The 26,736-nt window shown below is 41.8% G+C and overlaps 1 protein-coding gene across 1 annotated transcript in view; it reads left to right on the top strand.

The window, feature by feature from the left end:
* cdc42bpb (CDC42 binding protein kinase beta (DMPK-like)) overlaps positions 1 to 26,736 on the top strand; it is a 268,863-nt gene that overhangs the window by 94,343 nt on the left and 147,784 nt on the right. Inside the window, exon 2 of the mRNA XM_068038967.1 lies at positions 3,973 to 4,064. Coding sequence (XP_067895068.1) covers positions 3,973 to 4,064 — 92 coding nt within the window. The remainder of the gene's footprint in view (positions 1 to 3,972; positions 4,065 to 26,736) is intronic.

Below are 26,736 nucleotides of genomic sequence, written 5' to 3'. Positions count from 1 at the left end.
AGCTGTAAACATCCTTCAAGCAAGTGGCCTTGGCTCTTAGCTTGAAAATGCTGACCAGTTGATATATTTTTCTTAAAGGAATACCTTGACCAAGCTGTCTTTTTAAAAAAGAAATCTGACTTTTGCTGCTATTTGTAGTGGTATTCCAAAACTTAGATGCTGTCGAAGTCTTTGGCCTGGAATTTGCAGTCGTAATGACTACAAAATTGTCAGTGCTCACTGTCATTACTGTGTAAAACTGGCAGCAACCTCTGGCATCTGCACATGTGCAGTTAAACGCCGAAATCCTGAAATTGCTGCCAGTACTACCCTGCTCCTCCACAGGGTGCAATGATGCAGTCTTCACAGATGCAGTCAACACAGAATCAGAGAATTGACATGAACATCAACTTTTTAGACGCTATTTTTGCTGTAAAATCCATTGAAAATGTTAAGTTGTTGAATGAGATAACTGCGTTTTTAACAATGCACTAAGTCATAATTAGTGCTGAACAACCTCTTTGTCTGAAAAAACATTTTTACAAATGTGGAGTCTCATTCCATCAGAAGAGCATCTTTGTGTCCTCCTCACAACTTATATTCCCATCTAGCTATGTATCATCAGCAAATTTGGGCATATTGTTCTTGGTCTCTTTGTCTAAGTCATGAATGTAGATTGTAAATAGTTGAGGCCCCAGTAGAGCCTCCCAACTATAAATGCCCTGTTTATCCCTACTCTCTGCTTCCTTGTATAAACTAACTGGTACAATTTTAAAGTGGTGCAGGGTGTAAAATAAACTAATTCATCATGGAAGTATTGAGCAAATGAACAGTCTGTGGTATATGGTTATGTATTTACAGTAGAATGTACAGTATATATCTTCTTGACCAGGTAATGTAAGATTGCTACTCTAAGAACTGATCTAATCTTTTATACCTATGTATTAAAGGCATTGAATTAAAGGAATATCAACTTTGTCAGTTCTTTTCAAACTATTTTTAGATGCTTTTCTGAATGTTAACGCTAACTGCCTTCTTTCAAGAGAACCATTTAAAATGTTTCCTTTTGTACTCCGAATAGAGTAACCAGGACTTCTGTATGTTAGATAGCTGCCCTTTCAGATGCAAAAAGAAAAGGGCAATCATTCAAATATAAACTTATCTAATTCTGAATTCTCTCTTGCACTCGATCGATCAATCTATGTATTGGTAGAATTCCTCAAACTTGTTACCAGGGAGACTGCAACAAGAAAGCTCTGTTAATTCTTCAACAGCAACAACTTATATTTATATTGTGCCTTTAACATAATAAAACATCCCAAGGCACTTCACAGAAGCATTATATAACAAAATATGACACTGTGCCACATAAGGAGATATTAGGTCAGATGACCAGAAGCTTGGTGAAAGAGGTAGGTTTTAAGGAGTGTCTTAACAGATGAAAATGAGGTAGAGAGGTGGAAAGGTATAGGGAGGGAATTGAAGAGCTTAGAGCCTATGCAACTGAAGGCACGGCCACTAGTGATGGAGCAATTAAAATGAGGGATGCTCAAGAGGCCAGAATTAGATCAGCGCAGATATCTTGGAGGGTTGTGGGGCTGGAGACAAATAGAGATAGGGAGGGGCGAAGCCATGGAGGGATTTAAAAACATGGATGAGAATTTTAAAATTGACATTCCTTGCCTGAGAGCCAATGTAAGTCAGCGAGCACAGGGTTGATAGGTGAATGGACCTGGTGCAAGTTAAGACAGGGACAACAGAATTTTGGGTGATTTCAAATTTACAAAAGCTAGAATGTGGGGGATCAACCAGGAGTGCGTTGGAATAGTCAAGTCTAGAGGTAACAAAGGCATGAAATGCTTGACAAAACTATACAATTTTGTTACAAATGAATTTTAAAGGTGTGATTTGTGACTTAGTTTTTAGAGATTGCGCTACACCCATTGGTGGAAATCTTTGTATTCAGGATAACGAGGTTTATATCGTTAAGTCTTCATGTGGCCAGAAAACGCAGTCTTATATTACCACAGGAAACAGCTCTGCTTTCGGAGTCACTAATGAGAATCAATTTTTCTAGTTGGTCTCAGCGCCTCTGGAGGCAAGGACATTGCTTTGTTTACTTTATTAAGCTGTCACCAAAGTTAGGCTTCTATCTGTATAAATGTTGTAGAATAAGTGTGGTATTTTAAGTACAAAGTATTGTTTTACATTCCAGTTGCTGCAACATTATATGATGTGCGTTGCCAACACTGCACAGATAGTTCTGCAGCTGCTTTCACACCTCAACTATGTTTCCTCTGAAAATAAATGAATATTGCACAACTTTAGCAACCGACATGAATTAAAAGTTGTGCAATTGGCCTTTATGTTGAAGTCTTAGTGCATAAACTCGCTATATTCTAGTAATTGATGTAATGGCAACAACTTTTACCTGTATTGCAAAACTCTTAAGTACAATCAGTAATAGCATACAAATAGGACATCCAGTGAATATATCTATTTTCCACATTAACCTTTTTGTGCACCATATTGTTTGTCCATGGCCATTAGCATTTTTAAAAGGTACAGAACTCTTGAGTAACATTTATGCAAACATTTTGTTGCTAAATTGTTAATCATTTGAGGCCCCATCTGCTCTCCTAGGTGGATGTAAAAGATGCCGTGACGCTATCTCGAAGAGCGTAGGGGTCCTAGCCAATATTTATTCTTCAACCAACAGCATTAAAAGCAGGTTATCTGTTCATTATCACATTACTGTTTATGGGACCAAGCTGTGCTCAAATTGGCTGTCGTGGTTCCTACATTAAAACCTAATTGTCTGTAAAATGCTTCTGGTTATCCCAAGGTTGAGAGTGGCACTATATAAAAGCATTTTTATTATTTTTTGAACTCTCCCATTCTGTCTGTACTCGTATATAGTTGTTTAAACACAGTTCCTTAATAATGCACATCATGCAAAACGAGACTGAAAGGGTGTTGCAGGATTTTATACAAATGTTTAGTAAATAGCAAAATAAACAAAGAAGTGCTAGTGCCATTGGAGTTACAAGCCAATACCGCCTCTTAAAGGAGTGCACAATGCCATGAACTGCCTTATTGCTGCTGAGCAACTATTTGTTTTTTTGGCTGTGGATGTGTATCATACTTACACACAGTCTACTCTTAAATTTTCATTAAGAAACTTTAAATTAACTGTGTTTTAATGCACTAAATTGTCACTTTACTGTGTTGTTGCTGGAATTAAAATGATTCAGACTTAGCGAGTCGACAGTGGAACAGTGACCAAGCCCCAGCTTCTCTTCACCCTTTTTTCATCTGTCCCTAATCCCTCCCACCTCCAGCCCCCACAATACACACACACACACACACACACACACACACACACACACACACATATTTGGGAATTGTGACCACAAGCTCATGTTCTACCAATTATGTCTATTATTTTCATTAAGAAGGATGCTCATCTATGATTAGAGATTTATCTTAGTGGGAGATTTGGTACAAAATTGGGCTTGAAATTTTTTTCAAATTGAATTCATTTTTTAAGTTATTCCTAATAACTGCATAATATCTGTTGGACCTTGGTCCATTCATAAATATGACATTTTAAAGCTGTGAAAGCATTTCCAGAATTTAGCATTCTTACTGCGGAATGCATACAGCAGGGAAGGAATCCATTCAGCCCATTGAGCTCGTGCCAGCTCTCTAAGAGCAATTCAGCTAGTCCCACTCCCCCGTTCCTTCCCCATTGCACTGCACATTTTTTCAATTCAGAAGAATTACAACTGATTTTATAATCTAAAAATGCACAGATCAGATAATTTAAAATACCTGAAATGCTTTGTTTTGCAGAGAATAATACTTAGCTTGGAATAGTGGAATTTTGAGCATTCTTGGTCTAATTTTCCAACATTTCAGTAAAAGTCATATTCTGAAACAAACGTCCAATGAATACAACCTCTCTAATTTCATCATTTTTGAACTTTGCAGCAAAACCATTCACCTCTACTGTAAAGGAACTGCGGCTACACCGAGATGACTTTGAAATGTTGAAAGTCATTGGCAGAGGAGCATTTGGTGAGGTGAGCAGTCAAACAAATGTCTTACTATAATCAAGTGCTTCTTGAAATTCCAATGTGTTTTACAAATCACCTTCCTTAGGCAATGATACAATAAAGCAATTGGCCATTCTCTGCAAAAACTGATTGTAGCCATCGCTTCGTCAATTGAATATTATATATTCTGGGATATAGACTTGTATCATCAGAAGATGCTCTGTATGGTTTGGGCATTTTACATTTTATTGTATTTCTGTATAGTTAATCCCTCTTTAGAGGCAGACCCTTGCCACCAATTCTCAACAAGATTAATTAATTTATGGTAAATACTTGGCAGCAATATTCTGTGGGTCAGGTTGTGGATTTGAAGAAGGTTGCACAAGCCACCTCCCTGCTCTGCCACCCCTCCGTTATCACTACATGGTGACAACCTAATGCTCAGCTTACTTAGTCTTCAAAAAAAAAAACTACATTTGTACAATTGACAGTTATATTTGGCCAGGTATACTTAGTTAGGCTGAACAGGAAGTGAATTCATTTTCAAGCCTAATTTACTAGATTTGAATCACTGTCAAAATCCTAAACACTGTTGAAATTTCAACATTTAAAAATGTAACAAAAGAATACAGCTAGCTGTGTGGAGAAAGTTTTTTTTGTAAAACTTTTCACTCTCAATTTATTTGTTCTAGAATTGGACAAGTACCATTTCTTAGCAGAACTGGCTTAAGTTCAGTATCCTTTCATGCAATTCCTATTTCCTGAAAAGAAATAGGGGGACTAAAAGCCTGTCTGAGAACCAACATGGTTACATTCCACAATTTGTTACTGTTCTTTAATGAGCATTATTTATTTAGAGATACAGCACTGAAACAGGCCCTTCGGCCCACCGAGTCTGTGCCGACCAACAACCACCCGTTTATATTAACCCTGCAGTAATCCCATATTCCCTACCACCTACCTACACTAGGGGCAATTTACAATGGCCAATTTACCTATCAACCTGCAAGTCTTTGGCTGTGGGAGGAAACCGGAGCACCCGGCGAAAACCCACGCAGACACAGGGAGAACTTGCAAACTCCACACAGGCAGTACCCAGAATCGAACCCGGGTCCCTGGAGCTGTGAGGCTGCAGTGCTAACCACTGCGTATGACAAGGGACAAATCAACCGTTTTTCTGGCATATAATGCTGTGTAATTACAGTGAGCAATATGATGGACTATAATTGCTAGTATCCATGGAATGTGAACCTTTAGCATAATGGCTGCATATGAAATGTTAAGTCATGGTTTTTTTCATAATGCCATAATGAAGAGATGGGCATGAAGTACAGTATACATGGAAAGAAATCTCAGCACTCATCTATAAACCACGCCCCCCCCCCCCCCCAAAAAAAAAACAGTTGAGCCATAATTGCTTACAGTAGCCATAGCAGTTAAGGGGTTGAAAGTAAAAATATGATAGCGCAAGTGCAGGATATATATAGTAAATTTTATAACTACATTGGTACTCAATCAGCTTTATTGGGAAGCTTGCACTGTGATTCTATCACTCCACTCGCAGCGCAATAGTTCACAATGCTAAGCCGTTTAAAAAAAAAATTGAAATCTCAATGTTAAGAGTCTATAGAATATTTGAGAATGTTTACAAAAAAAAGTAAAAGCAAAATACTGCTGATGCTGGAAATCTGAAATAAAAACAAGAAATGCTGGAAATACTCAGCAGGTCTGGCAGCATCTGTGGAGAGAGAAGCAGAGCTAACATTTCAGGTCAGTGACCCTTCTTCAAAAGTACTTCTGTATACTATTCACTTGGAAGCACAGAGGAGGTGAAAATCACCAACAATCCAGAGGAGTTGTGAAGTGGTTGGAGAGATGGTATGGAGTGGGGGAAGAGCTCTGATTGCTGGAACCAATTCTGCGACAGGGATGGTCTGTATAGAGCAAGGAGGGTTCATCTGAACAAGGCTGTGAGCAGTGTCATTTCTGCGAGAATTATTAGTGCTTTTGGAGTGATTATAAACTGATGTGGCAGAGGGGAGGGCAAAACAAAATGAGAACACAGAAGTGGCATGAGGACTGTAGGAAATTTACAGGAGGGATTAAAATAATTAAGATTGCCAAACAGACAAATTTGAGCTGGGTGTAAGTAAATATATTATGAATAAAATGGATAAAACACAATTTGCATTTGGGAGTTATAATGTCATTAACTGATAGATAGCTTAGGCCAAGACTGGACCAAGAGTCAAAATATTTGGAGGTATAGAACAGAATAAAAGGCAGGAGCAGTGGCAGTTGTGCTGTGAGATTTCATTACAGCAGTAGAATACAAGGATGATATAAGGGTGGTACAAAGTTGGATATGGTTAGAAATCAAGAATAAGCAGGGAACTGTTATTCTTGGGAGAATATTATACACTGCTAAGCAGTGAAAAAAGTGATGAAAGAAGAGGATTCATAGAATGATACAGCAGAGGAGGCAGCAATTTGGCCCATCATGCCTGTGCCAGCTCTTTGGCAGAACTATCCAGTTAGTCTCACTCTCCTGCTCTTTTCCTTGCATGCTTTTCCCTTAAGTATCTACCCAATTCTCTTTTGAATGTTATTATTGAATCTACTTCCACCACACTTCCAGGGAATGCATTCAAGATCACAACAACTTGGTGATTTTTATAAAAAAAATGTTTCCTCACGTCGCATCTGGTTCTTTTCAAATCTCCTCTTAACCATCTCTGCGCTAAGACCAGCTCCAACTTCTCCAGTCTCTCCATATAACTGAAGTCTCTCATCCTAGGTACCATTTCAGTAAATCTCATCTGGACCCTGTCCAAGGCCTTGACATCTTTTCCAAAGTGCTGTGCCCAGAATTGAACACACTACTGCAGCTGAGGCATAACCAGTGTTTTATAAATGTTTAGCATAACTTCCTTGCTTTTGTACTCTGATACTATTAATAAAGCCAAGGAACTGGTTTAAAAAAAAATAATCATCTCAATGTTCTCTGCCACCTTATATACAAATATTGAATACACCCCCAGGTCTATCCGTTACTGTATGCTCCCTTTTAAAATTGTGCCATTTAGTTCATATTACATCTTCTCATTCTTCCAACCAAAATGTATCATTTCACATTTCTCACTTCTCTGCATTAAGTTTCACCTGCCATGTGTCTGCCAATTTTACCAGCCTATATCCTCAAGTCTGTCACTATCTTCCTTGTTCCCGAGTTTTGTACTGCGTACAGCACTGGTCGTCTTATTTAAGGAAGGATGTAAATGCGTTGGAGGCAGTACAGAGAAGGTTTACTAAACTAATACCTGGAATGGGCGGGCTGTCTCACGAGGGAAGATTGGACAGGTTAGGCTTGTATCGGTTGGAATTTAGAAGAGTAAAAGGCGACTTGATTGAAACATACAAGATCCTGAGGGGTCTTGACAGGGTGGATGTGGGAAGGATGTTTCCCCTTCTGGGAGAATTTAGAGCTAGGGGTCACTGTTTAAAAATAAGGTGTCACCCATTTAAGACAGATGAGAAATTTTTTCTCTGAAGGTCGTGAGTTTGGAATTCGCTTCCTCAAAAGGCAGTGGAAGAAGAGTCTTTGAATATTTTTAAGGGGGAGGTAGATAGATTCTTGATAAGCAAAGGGGTGGAAGGTTATGGGGGGTAGGTGGAAATGTGGAGTAATCAGTGCAGCCTTGAACTTATTGAATGGTGGAGCAGGCTCGAAGGGCCGAGTGGTCTACTCCAGCTCCTAATTCGTATGTTCGTATGCTATCATCTGCCTTGAAATTCAAGCCAGAGGGTCAACCCTGGTTCAATGAGGAGTGTAGGAGAGCATGCCAGGAGCAGCACCAGGCATACCTAAAAATGAGGTGCCAACCTGTGAAACTACTGCACAGGACAACATGCATACTAAGCAGCAGGCTATGGACAGAGATAAGCAATCCCACAACCAATGGATCACATCAAAGCTCTGTTGTCCTGCTAGGTCCAGTCATGAATAGTGGTGGACAATTGAACAACTAACCAGAAGAGGGGCTCCACAAAAATCCCGATCCTCAATGATGGGGGAGTCCAGCATGTCAATGCAAAAGACAAGGCTGAAGCATTTACAGCCATCTTCAGCCAGACATGCCAAGCCATTTCAACCTCTTCCTGAGGCACCCAGCTCCACTGATGCCTGTCTTCCCCCAATTTGATTCACTCCACGTGATATCAAGAAACGGCTGAAGGCACTGGATACAGCAAAGGTTATGGGCCCTGACAAAGTCCCGACTGTAGTGCTGAAGACTTGCATTTCAGAACTAGCTACACCCCTGGCCAAGCTGTTCCAGTACAGCTACAACATTGGCATCTACCCGTACATATGGAAAATGCCCCAGGTCTGTCCTGTCCAACAAAAAGCAAGACAAATCCAATCTGGCTAATTGGCGCCCCATCTCAATCATCAGCAAAGTGATGGAAGGTGTCGTCAACAGTACTATCAAGTGGCACTTACTCAGCAGTAATCTGCTCACCGATGCTAATTTTGGGTTCTGCCAGGGCCACTTGGCTCCAGATGTCATTACATCCTTGGACAAACATAGGCTAAAGAGCTGAATTTCAGAAGTGAGGTGAGAGTGACTACCCTTGACATCAGTGCAGCATTTGACCTGATGTGGCATCGAGGAGCTTTAACAAAATTGAAGTCAATGGAAATCAGGTGGAAAACTTTCCACTGGCTTGAGTCATAACTAGCACAAAGGAAAATGGTTGTGGTTGTTGGAGGCCAATCATCTCAGTCCCAGGATATCGCTACAGGAGTTCCTCAAGGTAGTGTCCTAGGGTAAATCATCAGCTGCTTTATCATTCGTCAATGACCTTTCATCCATCATAACGTCAGAAGTGAGGATGTTTGCTGATAATTGCACAATGTTCCGTACCATTCGTAGCTCCTCAGATAATGAAGCAGTCTGTGCCCAAATGCAGCAAACCTGGACAACAGTCAGGCTTGGACTGATAAATGGCAAGTAACGTTTGTGTCACACTAGTGCCAGGCAATGACCATCTCCAACAAGAAAATCTAACCATTTCCCCTTTACGTTCAATGGCATTACCATCGCTCAATCATCGCTATTGACCAGAAACTGAACTGGACCAGCCACACAAATACTCTAACTACAAGAGCAGGCCGGAGGCTGGATTCTGCAGTGAGTAACTCATCCCTAATTCCACAAAGCCTGTCCACCATCTGCATGGCACAAGTCAGGAGTGTGATGGAATACTCTCCACTTGCCTGGATAAGTGCAGCTCCAACAACACTCAAGGAGCTTGACATCAACCAGGACAAAGCACCCTGCTTGATCGGCATCCCAACCACCGCCTTCAACATTTGCTCCCTCGTTCACCGGCGCACAGTGGCGGCAGTGTGTGCCATCTACAAAGTGCACTGCAGCAATTTGCAAACACTCTTCCGACAGCACCTTCAAAACCCACAACCTCTACCACCTAGAAGATCAAGGGCATCAGATGCATGGGAAAACCACCACCTGCACGTTCCCCTTCAAATCGCACATCATCCTGACTTGGAGCTATATCACCATTCCTTCACTGTCGCTGGTTAAAATCCTGGAATTCCCTCCTGGACAGCACTGTGGGTGTACCTACCGCACACAGAGTGCAGGGGTTCAAGGAGACGGCTCACTACCACCTTCTCGAGAGCAGTGAGGGATGGGCAACAAACTGTTCACATCCCATCGTTGAATGTAAATATATGCTATATACCAGGTGCAAATTAGAGAAATATGTAGGAACAAGGCCATAATAATAGGTGACTTCAATTATCTAAAGATAAACTGGCATAAATGTAGTGGAAGTGCCAGAGAAGGAGTGAAGTTTCTACAATGTGCCCAGGACTGCATTCTAAATGAATACTCCCATTGAAAGGAAGGAGCTAGTGTTGGATCTAGTTTAGGGATTGGTGGTGGGGCAAGTAGGTAACATAAGGGGTGGGAACATCTAGGAATCTCATAATTTAGTTAAATATAAAAACTGAGCAAAGTAAAGGAAATAGTTAAAGGTGAAGACTGGGAAAAGCCACTTCCAATGAGATAAAAGTCCAGATAAATTGGAAAGAAAACTGTGGATAAATGTTAGGAAAAATTTAAACAGGAGATTCTTTCAATGCCAACTAGATATATTCCCACAAGAAGTGGTGGAGAAAAATTGAAGTCTCTTGGATTAGTAGAGAAATTCAAATAAAAATGGGATTTAAATGGCGCATATTAAATCTAGAGCAAATCAAAGAAGGTTACATTGCGACCATGTGGTACAATGTGGGTGGTTCCCATTGTTCAACACCCCACCTGACTGCAGCAACTGTGTTTTGCTATTAGGGTTTAACCTCTTAATGTTTTATTTGTCAAATAAACAGACAGTGGCAGGTTTTCTCATAGATTTAAAAACAGAAATTCAGTTGTTTTTTGATCAATACGCCTTATCCCGAAATTGTCACAACCGCATCCACTCGTGTATTTGTGCGCGCGCGCGCGCACACACACACACACACACACACACACACACACACACACACACACACACACACACACACACGAGACAGAGAGGGGAAAAAGGGGAAAGTGATTTTTAGTGGTGTGGGGAGGGGTCTCGATAAACCTGTTGAATTTTCTTGGAAATCGAGTTCTCTTTGGGTGCAGCCTGAAATGACTATGGATTTCCCTCTTGGTTGAAAATTCAGTTGAAGATGGTGGATCACTTCTAGTTCACTACTGTCTAGTGTAGATGTAGGATTCTACAGGGCACTTGCCTTCTGGTTTGCTGGAAAACAAGCTGCTGGATGTTGCTTTTCTTCTGTCGCTTTCTTTGGAGTCTCTCTCTGCTGTCTGTTTTTAAGGTAAAGCTGTGTTACTTCTTGCCTCTCGTTTAGAGACACTCTGATCTCTTTTCCATGGTGATCGCACAATGGCCCAGAACATGGCTACTTCACACCACCTTTGTTTCAGAAGAAGAGATTCAATTCTGGAATGTTTTAGGATGGGTGTATGATGGGTTCAGTTGACACCTCTTAGCTTTGCAGATTTGCCCTTTGTCCATGGCAGACAGTTTGAATGTACAAAGATCAAGCTTTTTTCTTCAGTGGTCATTTAGGAGTATTGTTCACTTTTTAAAAGGTAAATTTTTTTTAAAGACAGAGTCAGTTTTTATAACTCTTCAGATTTTGTTCATGATTGTTGTATCATCACACTTGTGTGCTTGACAGTTAAGAAAAGAATAAAAATATAAAAGGATGTGAAAAAGATTAAAAAGGGTAAGAGAGATTATAGCAAATGACTGGCAGGTAAATAAGTAATAATGGATTTTATTATACACCTTAAAAGAAAGAGTTGCTAAAACATGTTGCTGATTAGATTTGGGAAAAAAAACATGAAAGAATGGTAGTGATACTAAATGAAGCCTTTGCATTAGTTCTTGCAGAAGCTTGTGGTGGGTCACTGAAAGGATACAAAAAAAGTAGAAGAATTAGGATAACAACAGATGAAGAAGTGGTACTAAAAAAATTGGTAGAACTCAAAATGGAAGACGCAATGAATGGTGAGGTGAGGGGGAATAAGCCAAACTGGAAAAGGTGCATCAAGCAAGAAAAATAGAGAGAAAGTGGAAATAAAATATCAAATGAGAGAAGTAGGAAGGTGAAGAAAGAGTGTATGAATGGAGGGAGGACAGAGCACAAGAAGAGCATGGTTCTTTAGAAGAGAACATAGAAAAGCAAAGCAATTTTTTAAAAAGTGAATGGGTGTGGTGAGGACCTTTTGTGTGGAATAGGATGTGAGTAACTGGCAGCAAGCGGATGCACAGATTCAGTTTACACGATATGTGCTGGAGGAGCTGTGTGACTCATTGGGGCAGGGGCTGTGGTAGGTCCACTATTACAACAAGTAAGTGAATAGGGAAGGAAGCCTGATCTGACCTGAAGTGCTGGATACAGACTAGCTGGCATTGCGGTTCAAATCCTGGCCTCTGACAGACCCAGCTGTAGCAAAAAATACTTGAAGTAAAGTTCTTATTCAAACAGATAAACAATATTCATTGTCAAAATGCATGTACGAGGAGGATAAACTAGACCAGAGGGTTTCTTTTAGTTAAAGTAGTTCAGTGCGTGCTCATTGGTAAATCTTTATCATTTTATAAAAGACCATTTTAATTTTCTAAAAAGGTAGAAGACTGTAAGTTTCAAAATTTGCTGATTGCACAAATGTCATTATTGGGATCCTGGGCTTTATAAATAGAGGTATAAAGTACAAATGCAAGGAAGTTATGAGGGAGCTTTAAAAACACTAGTTCAGCCTCAACTGGAGTATTGTGTCCAATTCTGGGCAAAGCACTTTAGAAAGGATGTGAAGACATTGGTGAGGGTTCCTAAGATTTAGGAGAATGGTTCCAGGAAATGAGGGACTTCAGCTGCATGGATAAATGGGAGAAGCTGGGGCTGTTCTCCTCAGAAGAGAAGGTTGAGATGAAATTTGATAGGTGTTCAAAATAATGACTGGTCTAGACAGAGTAGCTAGAGAGAAACTATTACCATTGGTGACAACCAGAGGACACCAATTTAAGGTGATTGACAAAGGAACCAAACCTGAAAAATGTTTTTACTCAGTGAGTGATTGATTATGATCTAGAATGCACTGCCTGAGAGTGTGGTGGAGACAGATTCAATTGTGGCTTTCAAAAAGGGAACGGATAAGCAGCTGAAGAGAGAGATTGGCAGGGTGGAGGTGTGGGTCTAGCTGAGTTGCTCTTGCAGAAGAGCCGGCACGGACATGACTGGCTGAATGGCCTCCTTCTGTGCTGTTACCATTCTCCGATTCTATGTTCTCAAGATCGCAAGATAACTACTCATGTGGAAGGTCTTTCAGCCCAACTTAATTTATCCATCTGGGGAGATCCTAAAGTCTACCCATTGTATCATTCAGTTGTTTCTTAAATGATTGTAGGGTTTTTTGTCTCCATCTCTATCTGGAAGTCATTTCAGTAGGTTGATTACTTTGTGTCAGAAGAATTTCTTGACGTTCCTAAAATTAGCTTTTACTAGTTTGACCTTTATTTTACTCTTGCCATTTAGTTTAAAGTATTTGCCATTTCCATTCTCTTAATCTTATAAACCTAAGATAACCTCTCCGATACCTACTTCCTTGTCTCAAAAGTCCAAATTACTACTCAAGTCTTTCTTCATTACTCAGACACCTGATACTTGGGATCAGCTTGTGACTGTGCTCTACAATGTCTGTCTTGTTTCCCAGCAACCAAAGCTGGGATGCAGTATTTTCAATTATTTTTATTGATTGCTGTTCTGCATTAGTTGGACATATTTAGCATCAAGTCTACTAAGATTCCTTTCAGTTTAATCCTTAGCTATTTCAGCACCATTCATGGACTGTGTGTCACTGTTGTTCTATCCCATATGCAGCATTTTACATTTGGCTGCATTAAATTTCATCTGGTATTGTTTTGTTCACTTGTGCACTTTGTCTAATTCATTCTGTCGTTTGAGCTGCCTTGGCTGATTCCAGTGCCCTTTTTAGTTTGATATCTACAGATTTGGCCACTTTGCATTGAATTCCTGAATCCACCTGAAATTTCTAACTAATGGAACAAGAAATTTTTCAATTTCGATTAAAGTATACAGTGTTCATTTGCCTAGCCCTAACAGTATGTGGTTTGGCATATACAAACTAATGGAGCCTTGGGATAATTTATAAAACTAAGATAATCAAGTTCATATTTTAATTAAGTCATGACATTGACATGATTTAAACCCTGAGGGCTGGATTTTATGGGCCCCCTGAGGCGGGTTTGGAGACGCGGTGGGGGCACGGAGAATCGTGACGGGGGGGGCGGAGGGTCCGAGGCCTCCCCGTTGCCAAGCAGTCTTATCAGGGCGGGATAGAGTGATGACCGCCTTCCCGTCCAGAGGTCAATTGAGGCCCTTAAGAGGTCTATTAATGGATATTTAAGGGCCTCTTCCCGCCGCTACTGGGATCTTACCAGTGGTAGGGGATGCCCCCGCCATGCGTGGAGGGAGCCTTGTATTACAATGCGCATTCCAGGCTTGGGAGATGGGGGATTCCCTCCTGCGTGGGCAATCTGTGGCCCATGGGGGCCCCTGCCGGGAACAAGTTTACTCCCAGGATCCCCCTCCCCCTGGACTACACGGCCATCCCCCACCTCCCTCGCCAGGCCTTCCAGTTTGGCCCTGGCGACCCCACCTCACTTACCTGAGATCTGGGTTCCAGTGTTGGGTCTGTGTCCAAGGCTTCTGCAGTACCGGCAGTGGCCACTGCTCCCAGTGGCTCTGCGATTAATGCTGAGCTGCAGGCCCTGTGATCGGCCGGCAGTTTTCAGAGACAGGATCCCCGTCTTTCAAGGGACGGGGAACCCAGCTTGGGAAACTTAGACTTAAAAAGACCGAAGGATTGCGCCAGTTTTTGGGGTGGAGTGGGCACGAAAAGGCAGAGGCGGGCTTTCCCCTGCTTTATCGGCCTGGCGCCACAATCCTCGCCTCCAACACAAAATCCTGGTCTGAGATTGATTATAGATTCGTAATTCACTGCCAGGTATTTAGTAAATTTTCTTTTTTTAAAAATGGATATCAGCTGAGGGATGCCAACATTTTGTAATAGGTATAGAACCAGGTTTGAGAGAATGTGCAACTTCGAGATGAGTGTTGCCATTCATGCTGAGATTTTTTTAAATTATTCATTCATGGGATGTGGGTGTTGTTGGCTAGGCCAGCATTTATTGCCCATCCCTAATTGATTGAAGATTTCTAGCATGACGTAAGTCACAGAATTATTCTTTCACAGATTGTAGGATTTTACCATTCTTTAATTTAGGCATTTTTGCATTGAGTTGCCTTTTTAAAATCATTCTTGGGATGTGAGCGTCGCTGGCAAGGCCAGCATTTATTGCCTATCCTTAATAGAGCAGGAATTCCCTGGGCTCTTTAAAAGAATACTGCTTGGAAGGCTTGTTGGACACATTGGGGTACAGTTTCAGCTAGGTTGCACTGGTTTATGCAGCACAGTTTGCTCTAAATTGGCCCAACAAGCACCAAAGAAGGAGAAATTTTAAGCGCAAGTTACATCTCGTGCAAATTGAGTTTCCGCGACCTTTTGTGCTAGTTTAAAAAAGATTGTGCTGATAGCCGGCTCGGCCCACAAAAATGGCCACACCCTAGATTAAAATAATCACCATGGTGAGTTTATGCTTATTGCAGCAGTTTGCAGGCCACTAAGAAAGCTTTTAAAAATTATGCTTTCCTTTCATGCACAAGCGTGCTAATAGATACCTTTTTAATAGCTATTAATAAATATTTAACTTTCTAATAAACTGGTTCTGTGTAGTTTTTTTGAAGTCATTTTAGTTATTTAATATTGGGCTACTCTCGGGTGGTGGACGAGACACTGATTAAAAGTGCTTATTTTTTTTGTGATAAACTCATTTTCAACAGTATTAATAAAACTGCATCAGGTTACCACTTAAATATATCAAGGATTTTTTTCTCAGTGCACAGTTAGAAGGAATGATAACAGCTTGGTTGAAAATGGAAAGGGAAGTGAAAAGGCAGAAGGGTTTAGGGAAGAAATTTCAGAGCAGCGCAGAGTCAGAGGACTAAAGGATGTGAAAGGAGGCTGTAAAGATGTTGGATGTCTCTTAACGGTAGGTATTCTGACCTCTTACCTTCTACTGATCTCATATTTGAGTCTCAACTGCCACATCCTTACATCTTCACTTTTATATTGTGATAGATTTTTGGTGGCCTGCACAAGATAATGAACAGAAAATCTTCGCATTTCTCTAGCTATGGGGTTTACTCTGTCTTCACTCAGGATTTCCTTGGTTTGCAAAAATGGCAGAGTATCAGTAACAACAAACCTTGATATAGACTTCAACTGCCATATGAATCTACTAAAAAACTGGATAAGTTAATTTATATATTAATAGATGTTAGACTTTTTCATTCACAGGATGTGGGCGTCGCTGGCAATGCCTAACTGCCCTTGAAGACTATACAAACACTTTGAAATAAGAAAAAAATTAATTGGTTTTCAGTCTTTAAAACAATTTTTCTAAGTATACATATAGATATTTTATATTCTTACTACAGCTAACTGGCCTGATTTGGACATTTAAATTTCCGCTGATTTCTCTGATTTTGAATATTCTCATAATTAAACATCCTCAAAAAGTTTGCCAGCATTTCATGACTTTGAATAACTGTGAGCTAAACACAAAAGTAGCTGCCAGTCCTGCACATAAGCATACAACTGTTTGAGTTACGTCACTTTGCCACTCTCCTCAAGCAAACTCCTCAAATGACCTGCTTGGTGATTAAAATATACTCAGCTTTTATGTATTTAAGCTTAGGACATGTCTGAATGAAGTTCGTTTTAAACTCCATGTGTATTGTGATTGAATAAATGAATTAAGCAAACCACTACCAAACTAGAGCTAGATGCTTTATTGTTACAGGGCCATAACATTTTGGTAGGAAGAATAGGAGTTCACATGCTCCTTGGAAAATAAGTGTCAAAATGTGGTAGAGGAGCAAAGAGATCTGGGGGTACAGATGCACAGGTCACACTGGTTAATAAGGCCATGACAAAAAAAAACTACCAAAGCACAGGGTTCACATCTAGAGTGATAGAATTGAAAAGCCGAGAGGTTATGTTTATATGAGCTCCCTTCTCATTCTTCTAAACCCTAGTGAATATAGGCCTGTTGATCCAATATCTCCTCGTACGTCAATCCTGCCATCCCAGGAATCAGCCGAGTAAATCATCTTTGCACTTCCTGCGTGACAAGAGCATCCTTCCTCAGATAAGGAGACCAAAACTGCACACAATACCCCAAATGTGGTCTCACCAAGGCCCTGTATAACTGCAGTAAGATAGAATTGTTAATGATAAGAATGTTAGAACTCTCTACCATAAATAGTTGAGGTGACTATCATAGATACAGTTAAGAGGAAGCTAGATAAGCCCATGAGGAAGAAGGGAATGGAGAGATATGCTGGTGGAGTTAGATGACGAGTGGGAGGAAGCTTGTATGGTGCAAAAAAGTCAAAATGGACCTGTGAGACTGAATGGCCTGTTTCTGTGCTGTAAATACTATATATTATAGAATCATAGAAAGTTCACAGCACAGAAAGAGGTCACTTGACCCATCGTGTCTGCGCCGGCTGAAAAACGAGCCACCAAGTCTAATCCCACTTTCCAACCTTTGGTCCGCAGTCACTTCAGGTGCATATCCAGATACCTTTGTGAGAGTCACCTGAGGAGGGGCAGAAGGGCTTCCCCCTTTTTCCTCTCCTTGTTAGACCACGACAGGTTTCATTCTTTCTTAAAGTGGATGTATTGGCCAATTCAGTAGATGTTTGATTGCTTACTTGCTAGGATCATAACAAGACCCACTCGGACAGGTTTTCTTGAGTTTACCAAAGAAAGCGGTGAACTTAATTGTACCTAAACCGAACTAATAAAAATAATAAACTATGCGCCAACTTTCACTCTCTCACACACACACACACACACACACACACACACACACACTAGAGGTTTACATAAACACAAATAGGTTACAGAGTGGGGAAAGGTCAATTGGTTGAGTTAGAATCCATAGAAAAAGCCTGTGGGGTTTGGTGATTCAGCTGGCTTCTAGCTGAATTTGGTGGTCCTGAGGCTTTTGGTTTGAAGTGGTAGATAACTGGTTCGGTGGGTCCCTTGGAGACAGTGATGCGGATGATTTCCTCCAACAGAGTTTCTGATTGTAGTTGGAGTATGCAAAGGTGGTCAGTCAACAAGCAGAGTTTGAAGCTTGTATGCTTGAAATGGTCCAAATTGGGTCTGCACGTCAGAGTCCAGAAGCTTTTCTTTGCTGCTGTAGAGAAACACAGGCTTAAAACCACAGTTGGAGAGGGGCTTGTCACCTGGCAGTCACCCACTGCTTCAAACATGGCAGCAGTGTTTCTCTTCTTGCTTTTAAAAAAAAAAGGTAATTCCCTTAAACTTCCTGGGTCTTGGTTCTTGCTGGGATGAACAGCCATTTCATCTTCATCTCACAGGCCTTGCAATGTAGGATACAGTGTTGCAAATTAGGTGTCCATCCTAAGCTGCCAGCAACGTCATCCTTCAACTGTTCTCTTAAATATTTTCAAAAAAATATAAATTCAGATCTCCAGTCATTGGATTAAAGAAAATTATTATTTAACAAAGCTAGTTGGCATGAGACCTTTTAAATGAGTTGAGGGTTTCTGTCTCTCCTACCCTTACAGGCAGTGAGTTCCATACCCCTAGCATGAAAAAACCCTCCTTCTCCCCTCCACACTTTCTATCAATCACTTTGAATCTATGTTCCCTTAGTCACTGACCTCCAGGCCCCTCACAATTTTGTACATCTCAATCAAATCTCCCCTCAGCCTCCTGTTCCAAGGAAAACAACCCCAGCCTATCCATTCTTTCCTCATAGCTTCATTTTTCCAGTCCCAGCAACATCCTCGTAAATCTCCTCTGTACCCTCTCTAGTGCAATTACGTTCTTTCTGTAATGAGGTGACCAGATCTGCACACAGTGCTCAAGTAGTGGCCTAACCAATGAGTTATACAGTTCACAGAATCACAGAATAATACAGTGCAAAAGAGGCCCATCGACTCTGCACCGATGCATTAAAGACACCTGACCTGTCTACCTAATCCCATTTGCCAGCACTTGGCCTATAGCCTTGAATGTTATGACGTGTCAAGTGCTCAGCCAGGTACTTTTTTTAAAGGATGTGAGGCAACCCGCCTCTACCACCCTCCCAGGCAGTGCATTCCAGACTGTCGCCACCCTCTGGGTAAAAAAGTTCTTCCTCAAATCCCCCTTAAACCTCCTGCCCCTCACCTTAAACTTGTGTCCCCTCGTAACTAACGCTTCAACTAAGGGGAACAGCTGCTCCCTATCCACCCTGTCCACGCCCCTCATAATCTTGTACACCTCGATCACGTCACCCCTGTGGTACGCCACTGGACACTGGCTTCCAGTCACTAAAACAGCCTTTTGTCATCACTCTCTGTCTCCTACAGCTAAGCCAGTTTTGAATCCACCTTATCAAGTTACCTTTATCCCATGTGCATTTGCTTTCTTGATAAGTCTCCCATGTGGGACCTTGTCAAAGGCTTTGCTGAAATCCATGAAAACTACATCAACTGCACTACCCTCATCTACACACCTGGTCACGTGCTCAAAAAATTCAATCAAATTTGTTAGGCATGACCTCCCTCTGACAAAGCCATGCTGACTATTCCTAATCAAATTTTGCCTCTCCAAATGGAGATAGATTCTCTCCTTCAGAATTTTCTCCAATAGTTTCCCTCCCACTGACGTAAGACTCACTGGTCTGTAGTTCCCTGGCTGATCTCTACAACCTTTCTTAAATAGTGGGACCACATTAACCATTCTCCAGTCCTCTGGCACCTCCCCCATGGCAAGAGAGGAATTAAAAAAATTTGGGTCAGAGCCCCTGCAATCTCCACCCTTGCCTCCCACAGCATCCTGGGATGCAAATCGTCCAGACCTGGAGATTTGTCCACTTTTAAGCCTTCCAAAACCTCCAATACCTTGTCACTCCCTATGACAATTTGCTTAAGAACCTCACCGTCTCTCTAAGTTCCATATCTACATCCTCATTCTATTGGGTGAAGACAGATGTGAAGTATTCGTTAAAAACCCTACCAATGTCCTCTGGTTCCACCCACAGATTTCCCCCTTGGTCCCTAATGGATCCTACTCTTTTCCTGGTTATCCTCTTCCCATTGATATACTTATAGAATATCTTGGGATTTTCCCTACTTTTACCAGCCAGAGCTTTCTCATATCCCCTCTTTGCTCTCCTAATTGCTTTCTTAAGCTCCATCCTACACTTTCTGTACTCCACTAATGCTTCCGTTGATTTGCTCTCCTTGTATTTGCTAAAAGCCTCTCTTTTCCTTCTCATCGTACCCTGAATGTTTCTGATCATCCATGGTTCTCTGGGCTTGTTGCTCCTACCTATTACCCTCGAGGAAACATGTTGGGCCTGTACCCTCCCCATTTCCTTTTTGAATGCCCCCCACTGCTGTTCTGTAGATTTCCCGACAAGTAACTCTTTCCAGTCTACCTTGGCCAGATCCTGCCTTATTTTACTAAAATTCGCTCTCCCCCAATCCAAAACCTTTTTTTGCAACTTGTCTATTTTTTTCTCCATAACAAGCTTAAATTGTACCATGATGTGGTCGCTATCACCAAAATGCACCCCCACCAATGCATCAACCGGCTTCATTCCCCAGAATTAGGTCCAGCACTGCACCCTCCCTTGTTGGATCCTCTACATATTGAGCTAAAAAGTTCTCCTGTATACATTTTAAGAACTCCACTCCATCTAAGCCCTTAACACAATGACTATCCCAATTAATGTTGGGAAAGTTGAAATCATCTAATATAATTGCCCTATTATTATTTTTACACACCTCTGTGAATTGCGCACATATTTGCTCCTCAATTTCCCGCTGACTATCTGGGGGTCGATAATAAACACCATTCAATGTGGCTGACCCTTTTTTATTCCTAAATTCTACCCATAAAGCTTCATTTGATGCCCCCTCCAAGATATCATCATTCCTTACTGCAGTAACTGACTCCTTAACTAATATTGCAATGCCCCCTCCTCTTTTATCCCCTCCTCTTTTATCCCCTCCTCTGTCTCGCCTGAAGATTCTATATCCCGGGATATTGAGCTGCCAATCCTGCCTCTCCCTCAACCATGTCTCCGTGATGGCTACTATATCACAAATCCACATGTCAATCCTTGTCCTTAACTCATCCGTTTTACCTGTAATACTCCTGACATCCAAGTAGAGGCCATCCGTTCTGGTCTTACTCCCTTGAAACTTACTTCAGCTGTATTCCCTCTGACTTGTTTGCTTTCCTGTGTTTAGCTGTGTCCCTATTCTGCTAGGAGTCTGCATCCCCTCCCCCTGCCAAATTAGTTTAAACTCCTCCCAACAGCACTAGCAAACCTGCCAGCAAGGATGTTAATCCCCCTGTGGTTCAGATGTAGACTGTCCCGCTTGTACAGGTCCCACCTTCCCCAGAAACGGTCCCAGTGGTCCAGGAATCTAAAACCCTCCCTCCTGCACCAACTCTTAAGCCACGCATTCATCTGTGCTATTCTCCTATTTCTATACTCGCTAGCACGTGGCACTGGGAGTAATCCAGAGATTACAACCCGAGAGGTCCTGCTATTTAGTCTACTACCTAACTCCCTGAATTCTTGATGCAAGACCTCATCCCTCTTTCTACCTATGTCATTGGTACCAACATGTACCATGACCTCTGCCTTATCACCCTCCCCCTTCAGGATGCCCTGCAGCCGTTCAATGACATCCCGGACCCTGGCACCAGGGAGGCAACCATCCTGGAGCCACGTTGATGGCCACAGTAGCGCCTATCTGTTCCCCTGACTATAGAATCCCCTATTACTATTGCTATTCCTCTCTTTCCCGCTTCCTGTGCAGACAGGCTGCTTGTGGTGCCAGAAGCTTGGCTCTGTCCGCACTCCCTGGAGGAACCAGCCTCATCAACCTCCAAAATGGAATACTAATTTGCAAGCAGGACCCCAGCGGACTCCTGAACTACCTGCCTGTTTCTCTTGGACTGCCTGGTGGTCACCCATTCCCTTCCTTCCTCAAGTCCCTTCAGCTGCGGTGTGACCACCTCTCTACACGTGCTATCCACGATGCTCTCAGACTCGCGGATGCTCCACAGTGTTTCCAGCCGCCGTTCCAGCTCTAAAACCCGAGCTTCCAGGAGCTGCAGCTGGACACACTTGCTGCACACATGCTGGTCCCGGGGACTGGAAATGTTCCCGGATTCCCACATGCAGCAAGAGGAGCAAACCACGCTTTAAGCTCTCCTGCCATGACTAAACCCTTTAAATTTAAAACTTAAGACTGTTATAATAAAAGAAAATAAATCAACTAAGTCTTGCTAAAACAATGACTTACAATTCAATCCAGTTTGAAAAATACCCACCAGGACTTACTCACCAGTCAGCTGTGCTCTTTGGAAACTCTCGGCTCACCTCACGGAGGACAGATAGGAAATGAAAGGAGCTCCTCACTCCCTCCTCACTGAACTCCCTCAGTCACAAAACTCCCACTTTAGCATTCTAATGCTGCCGCAAGTCAGCACTCCAGTGCAAACTCCAGTTCCAGCATAACCTCCCTGCTCTTATATTCTATACCTTGGCTAATAAAGGAAAAGATTCCATATGCCTTCTTAACCACCTTATCAATCTGTCCTGCTACCTTCTGGGATCTGTGGGCATTCATTCCAAGGTCCCTCACTTCCTTTGCACCTCTTGGTATTCTCCCATTAATTGCGTATTCCTTTGCCTTGTTTGACCTCCCCAAATGCATCACCTCACACTTCTCCAAGTTGAATTCCATTTGCCACTTTTTTGCCCACCTGACCAGTCCATTGATATCTTGCTGCAGTCTGCAGCTGTTCTCCTCGCTATCAACCACACGGCCAATCTTGGTGTCGTCTGCAAACATCTTGATCATGCTTCCTACATTTACGTCCAAATCATGAATATATAGCACAAAAAGCAGGGGATTTAGAACTGAGCCCTGCGGAAGGCCACTGGAAACAACCTTCCAGTCACAAAAGCACCCATCAGCATTTGCCCTTTGTTTCCTGCCACTGAGACATTTTGTATCCACCTTGCTGCATTTCTGTGGCTCCCATGGGCTTTTTTTTAAAACTAGTCTGCCATGTGGGACCTTGTCAAAAGCCTTATTAAAATTCATGTAAACCATATCAACTGCACTACCCTCATCATTCCTCCTTGTTACTTCCTCAAGAAATTCAATCAAGTTAGTCAGAAATCACCTTCCCTTAACAAATCCATGCTGACTATCCTTGATTGATCCATGCCCTTCTAAGTGACAATTTATTCTGTGTCTCAGAATAGATTCCAATAATTTGTCCACTAGAGAGGTTAGACTGACTCGCCTGTAATTATTCGGTCTATCCCTCGCTCCTCTTTTAAACAAAGGTACCACATTAGCAGTAAAGACGTGCTACCCGAACCAAACCCAATGCGACCCGACGACATGCGTCGGGTTGGGTCAAGTTCTCTTCCGGGCCCAGCTTTCGGGCTCGGGTCAGTTCGGGCCAGACACACACCGTAAGTACTGCTCTGCTGGGAAGTTGAGTTTAGTAAGTGTCAAAAGTTGAAATGCCTACCTGAGCTGGGAGTCTGGGACGTCAAGGAGGGAAACTCTGAGTCTGCGCAGTGAGCAAGTGAGTGTCTCTATGACGTCATCGGGCTCATGCTGCAGCTTCCTGCAGATTCGGAATCGCAAGGTAGGTAAAGTGAACATTCCGGTGGCGGGAAAAGATGACTGGATTCGGGCCGGGTTGGGCTCGGGTCCGATGTGGTTCGGGTCGGGTTTTTTTTTCTGACCTGAGCAGGCCTTTAGTTAACAGTCCTCCAATCCTCCGGCACCACACCTGTATCCAGTGAGGGCTGGAAAATGATGGTCAGAGCATCCGCTATTTTCTCCCTGGCTCCTTTTAACAGCCTGGGGTACATTTCATCTGGCCCTGGTGATTTATCGACTTTCAAGGATGCTAATTCCAGTCTGCCATGTGAGACCTCTGTTTATCACATCCAGTACTTCACATTCCTCCTCCTTAACTACAATATCTGCATCATCCCCACTTTTGTGAAGACATGCAAAATATTCATTAAGAACCATACCAACATCTTCCGCCCCCAAACATAGGTTACCTTTTTGGTCTTTCATGGGCCCTACTCTTTCCTTAGTTATCCTCTTATGATCCTGTAGTGTTTTTTTTTTCCGAGAAGTATGCGGTGTGCCTGGAAAAAGATCAGTACGGCATTAAGGCAACAAACTCCAGGGACTGAGTCAGTGAATGCATTCTTGTTGCTGTCGGATACAGCCAGCTTCAGATTTACATTCTTGTTGCTGTAGGATACAGCCATTTGGAGAACAAGGACAAAGATACAATGTTGCAGATTGATGTTTGAAACTAGCTGAAAAGACTGGCTTTTGAGACACAGTTAACAGAAACAGACTGGACCAGCATGAACGTAACAGAGATTTCTGATAATTTAAACTGAAGGAAGGGAAGTTAGACTGACCATCTTTTATCCCTCAAAAATTCTAAAGCCAAATTGATTCATTAAAAAGTGTTTGCAAGTTGTTAATTGCTGAATTCATCACTGGAGCAGAAAAGCATCACTTCAACTACTGAATTAGACTATGGACTGTTCTACTGTTGAAGAACCATTTTTTTTCCCTCAGCGGACGCTGTGAAGACTTCAACCTTTGACTGTTCTACATTGGAAGATTCCACTTCGGCAGGAGCGTAAATCTGCATGGACACTAATTTTTCCATTTTAAATGTTTATATCTCAGTAGTGTTTAAAAATTTAGTTTTTCTAATTAAACAGTTAATTTGGTGATCTAAAGACACCTGGTTTGGTTAGCCTCATTCAGGAGTTAATAGATAGTACAATTTGGCTAGGTCTTTCTTTAATTTGGAAAGTTTAAAATGAAAAGTTAGGCGATCTGTGGATGTGCAGCACTGAATCAACAGTGCATTTCTCCCACCACAATCAGAATCATATATTTTGATCGGGGGCTTTGTCTTGAGCAGTCAGTCGTAACAGTTCTAATGTATTGGTAAAACATCTTTGGGTTCACCTTGATTTTGCTTGCCAATATTCTTTCATGTCCTCTGCTTTCCTAATTTCCTTTTTGTTTTCACCGTTCCACTTTCTGTACTCCTCTCGGCTTTCCATAGTATTGAGTTCTCGTTGACAGACGTACACTTTCCTTTTCTGCCTTATCTTGCCCTGTAAGCTCCTTGACATCCAGGGGGCTCTAGATTTGGCCATCCCACCCTCTCTGTTTGTGGGAACATGTTTACTCTGAACGCTTTGAATCTCCCCTTTGCCTCCCACTGCTCTACCTTCCAATAGCTGTTTCCAGTTCACTTTCACTAAATTACTCCTCAGTTTAGTAAAATTTGCCTTGCCCCAATTGAGAACTCTAACTCCTGTTCAGCATTGTCCTTTTCCATAATTATGTTAAAGATAACTGAATTATGATCACTACCACCAAAATGCTCTCCCACTGCCACTCTTTCCACTTGCCCAGCTTCATTTCCTAAAATTAAGTCCAAAACTGCACCCTTACAATGTTGCAAAAAATAGCAGAAAGTCTGAGGATTGGGAGTGTTTTAGAAACCAGCAAAGGGCCACCAAAAAGTTGATAAAAAGGGAAAAAATAGAATATGAGTAAACTAGCCAGCAATATAAAAACAAGTTGTAAGAACTTTTATGAGTACATAAAAAGGAAGAGAGTAGTTAAAGTAGACGTTGGTCCCATAGAAGCAGAGACAGGAGAAATCATCATGGTGAATGAGGAAATGGTAGAAGCATTGAACAAATATTTTGTGTCTCTCTTCACAGTAGAAGCCGTAAGTTCCATACCAGAAATAGGCAGTAACCTAGGGGCTAAAAAGAGTGAGGAAATTAAGGATATTGATATCAGTCAAGAAGAATTTTTGGAGAAACATGAGGGACTAAAATCTGACAAGTCCCTAGGACCAGATGGCCTACATACTTGGGTTCTGAAAGAGATAACTGCAGAGATAGTGGATCCACTGGCTATGATTTTCCAGAATTCCTTAGATTCAGGAATGGTCCCATCAGATTGGAAGTTGGCAAATGTTATGCCGCTTTTCAAGAAAGGAGGTAGAGAAAAAATGGGGAACTGCAGGCCGGTTAGCCTAACATCAGTCGTTGGGAAGCTATTATTAAGGAAATCTTAACATTGCACTTGGAAAAGCATAGTATGATCAGAACAAGTCAGCATGGTTTTACTAAAGGGAGATCCTGTTTGACAAATTTATTAGAGTTTTTTGAGGGTGTAACCAGCAGGGTAGATAAAGGGGAACCAGTAGATGTAGTATACCTGGATTTTCAAAAGGTATTCGATAAGGTGCCACATAAAGGATTAATAGGCAAGATAAGGGCCATTGGTGTTGAGGGTAATATATTGGCTTGGATAGAGGATTGGTTAACAGACAGGAAGCAGAGAGTGAGCATGAGTGGGGCATTTTCAAGTTGGCAGGCAGTGAATACTGGGGTGCTCCAAGGATCAGTGTTGGGGCCTCAGCTATTTACACTCTATTAATGACTTGGATGAAGAGACAGAGAGCAATGCATCTAAGTTTGCTGATAATACAAAGCTCGGTGGAAAGGTAAGCTGTGGGGAGGAAATAGAGAGGCTGCAAAGAGATATAGACCGGTTAAGTGAGTGGGCAAGAAGATGGCAAATGGAGTATAATGTAGGGAAGTGTGAAGTTGTTCACTTTGGTCATAAAAATAGAAAAGCAGAATTTTTTTAAAAGGTGTGAAACTGGCAAGTGTTCAGAGAGTTGGGGATACTCATACAAGGGATGCACAAAGTTAACATGCAGGTGCAGCAGGCTATTAGGAAGGCAGATGGCATGTTGGCCTTTATTACAAGAGGATTGGAATACAGGAATAAAGAAGTCTCATTAAAATTGTACAGGGCTTTGGT

This window comes from Heterodontus francisci, chromosome 9 (assembly GCF_036365525.1).
Source record: "Heterodontus francisci isolate sHetFra1 chromosome 9, sHetFra1.hap1, whole genome shotgun sequence".
Taxonomy (NCBI): domain Eukaryota; kingdom Metazoa; phylum Chordata; class Chondrichthyes; order Heterodontiformes; family Heterodontidae; genus Heterodontus; species Heterodontus francisci.
This window is presented reverse-complemented; position numbering and strand designations above follow the sequence as displayed.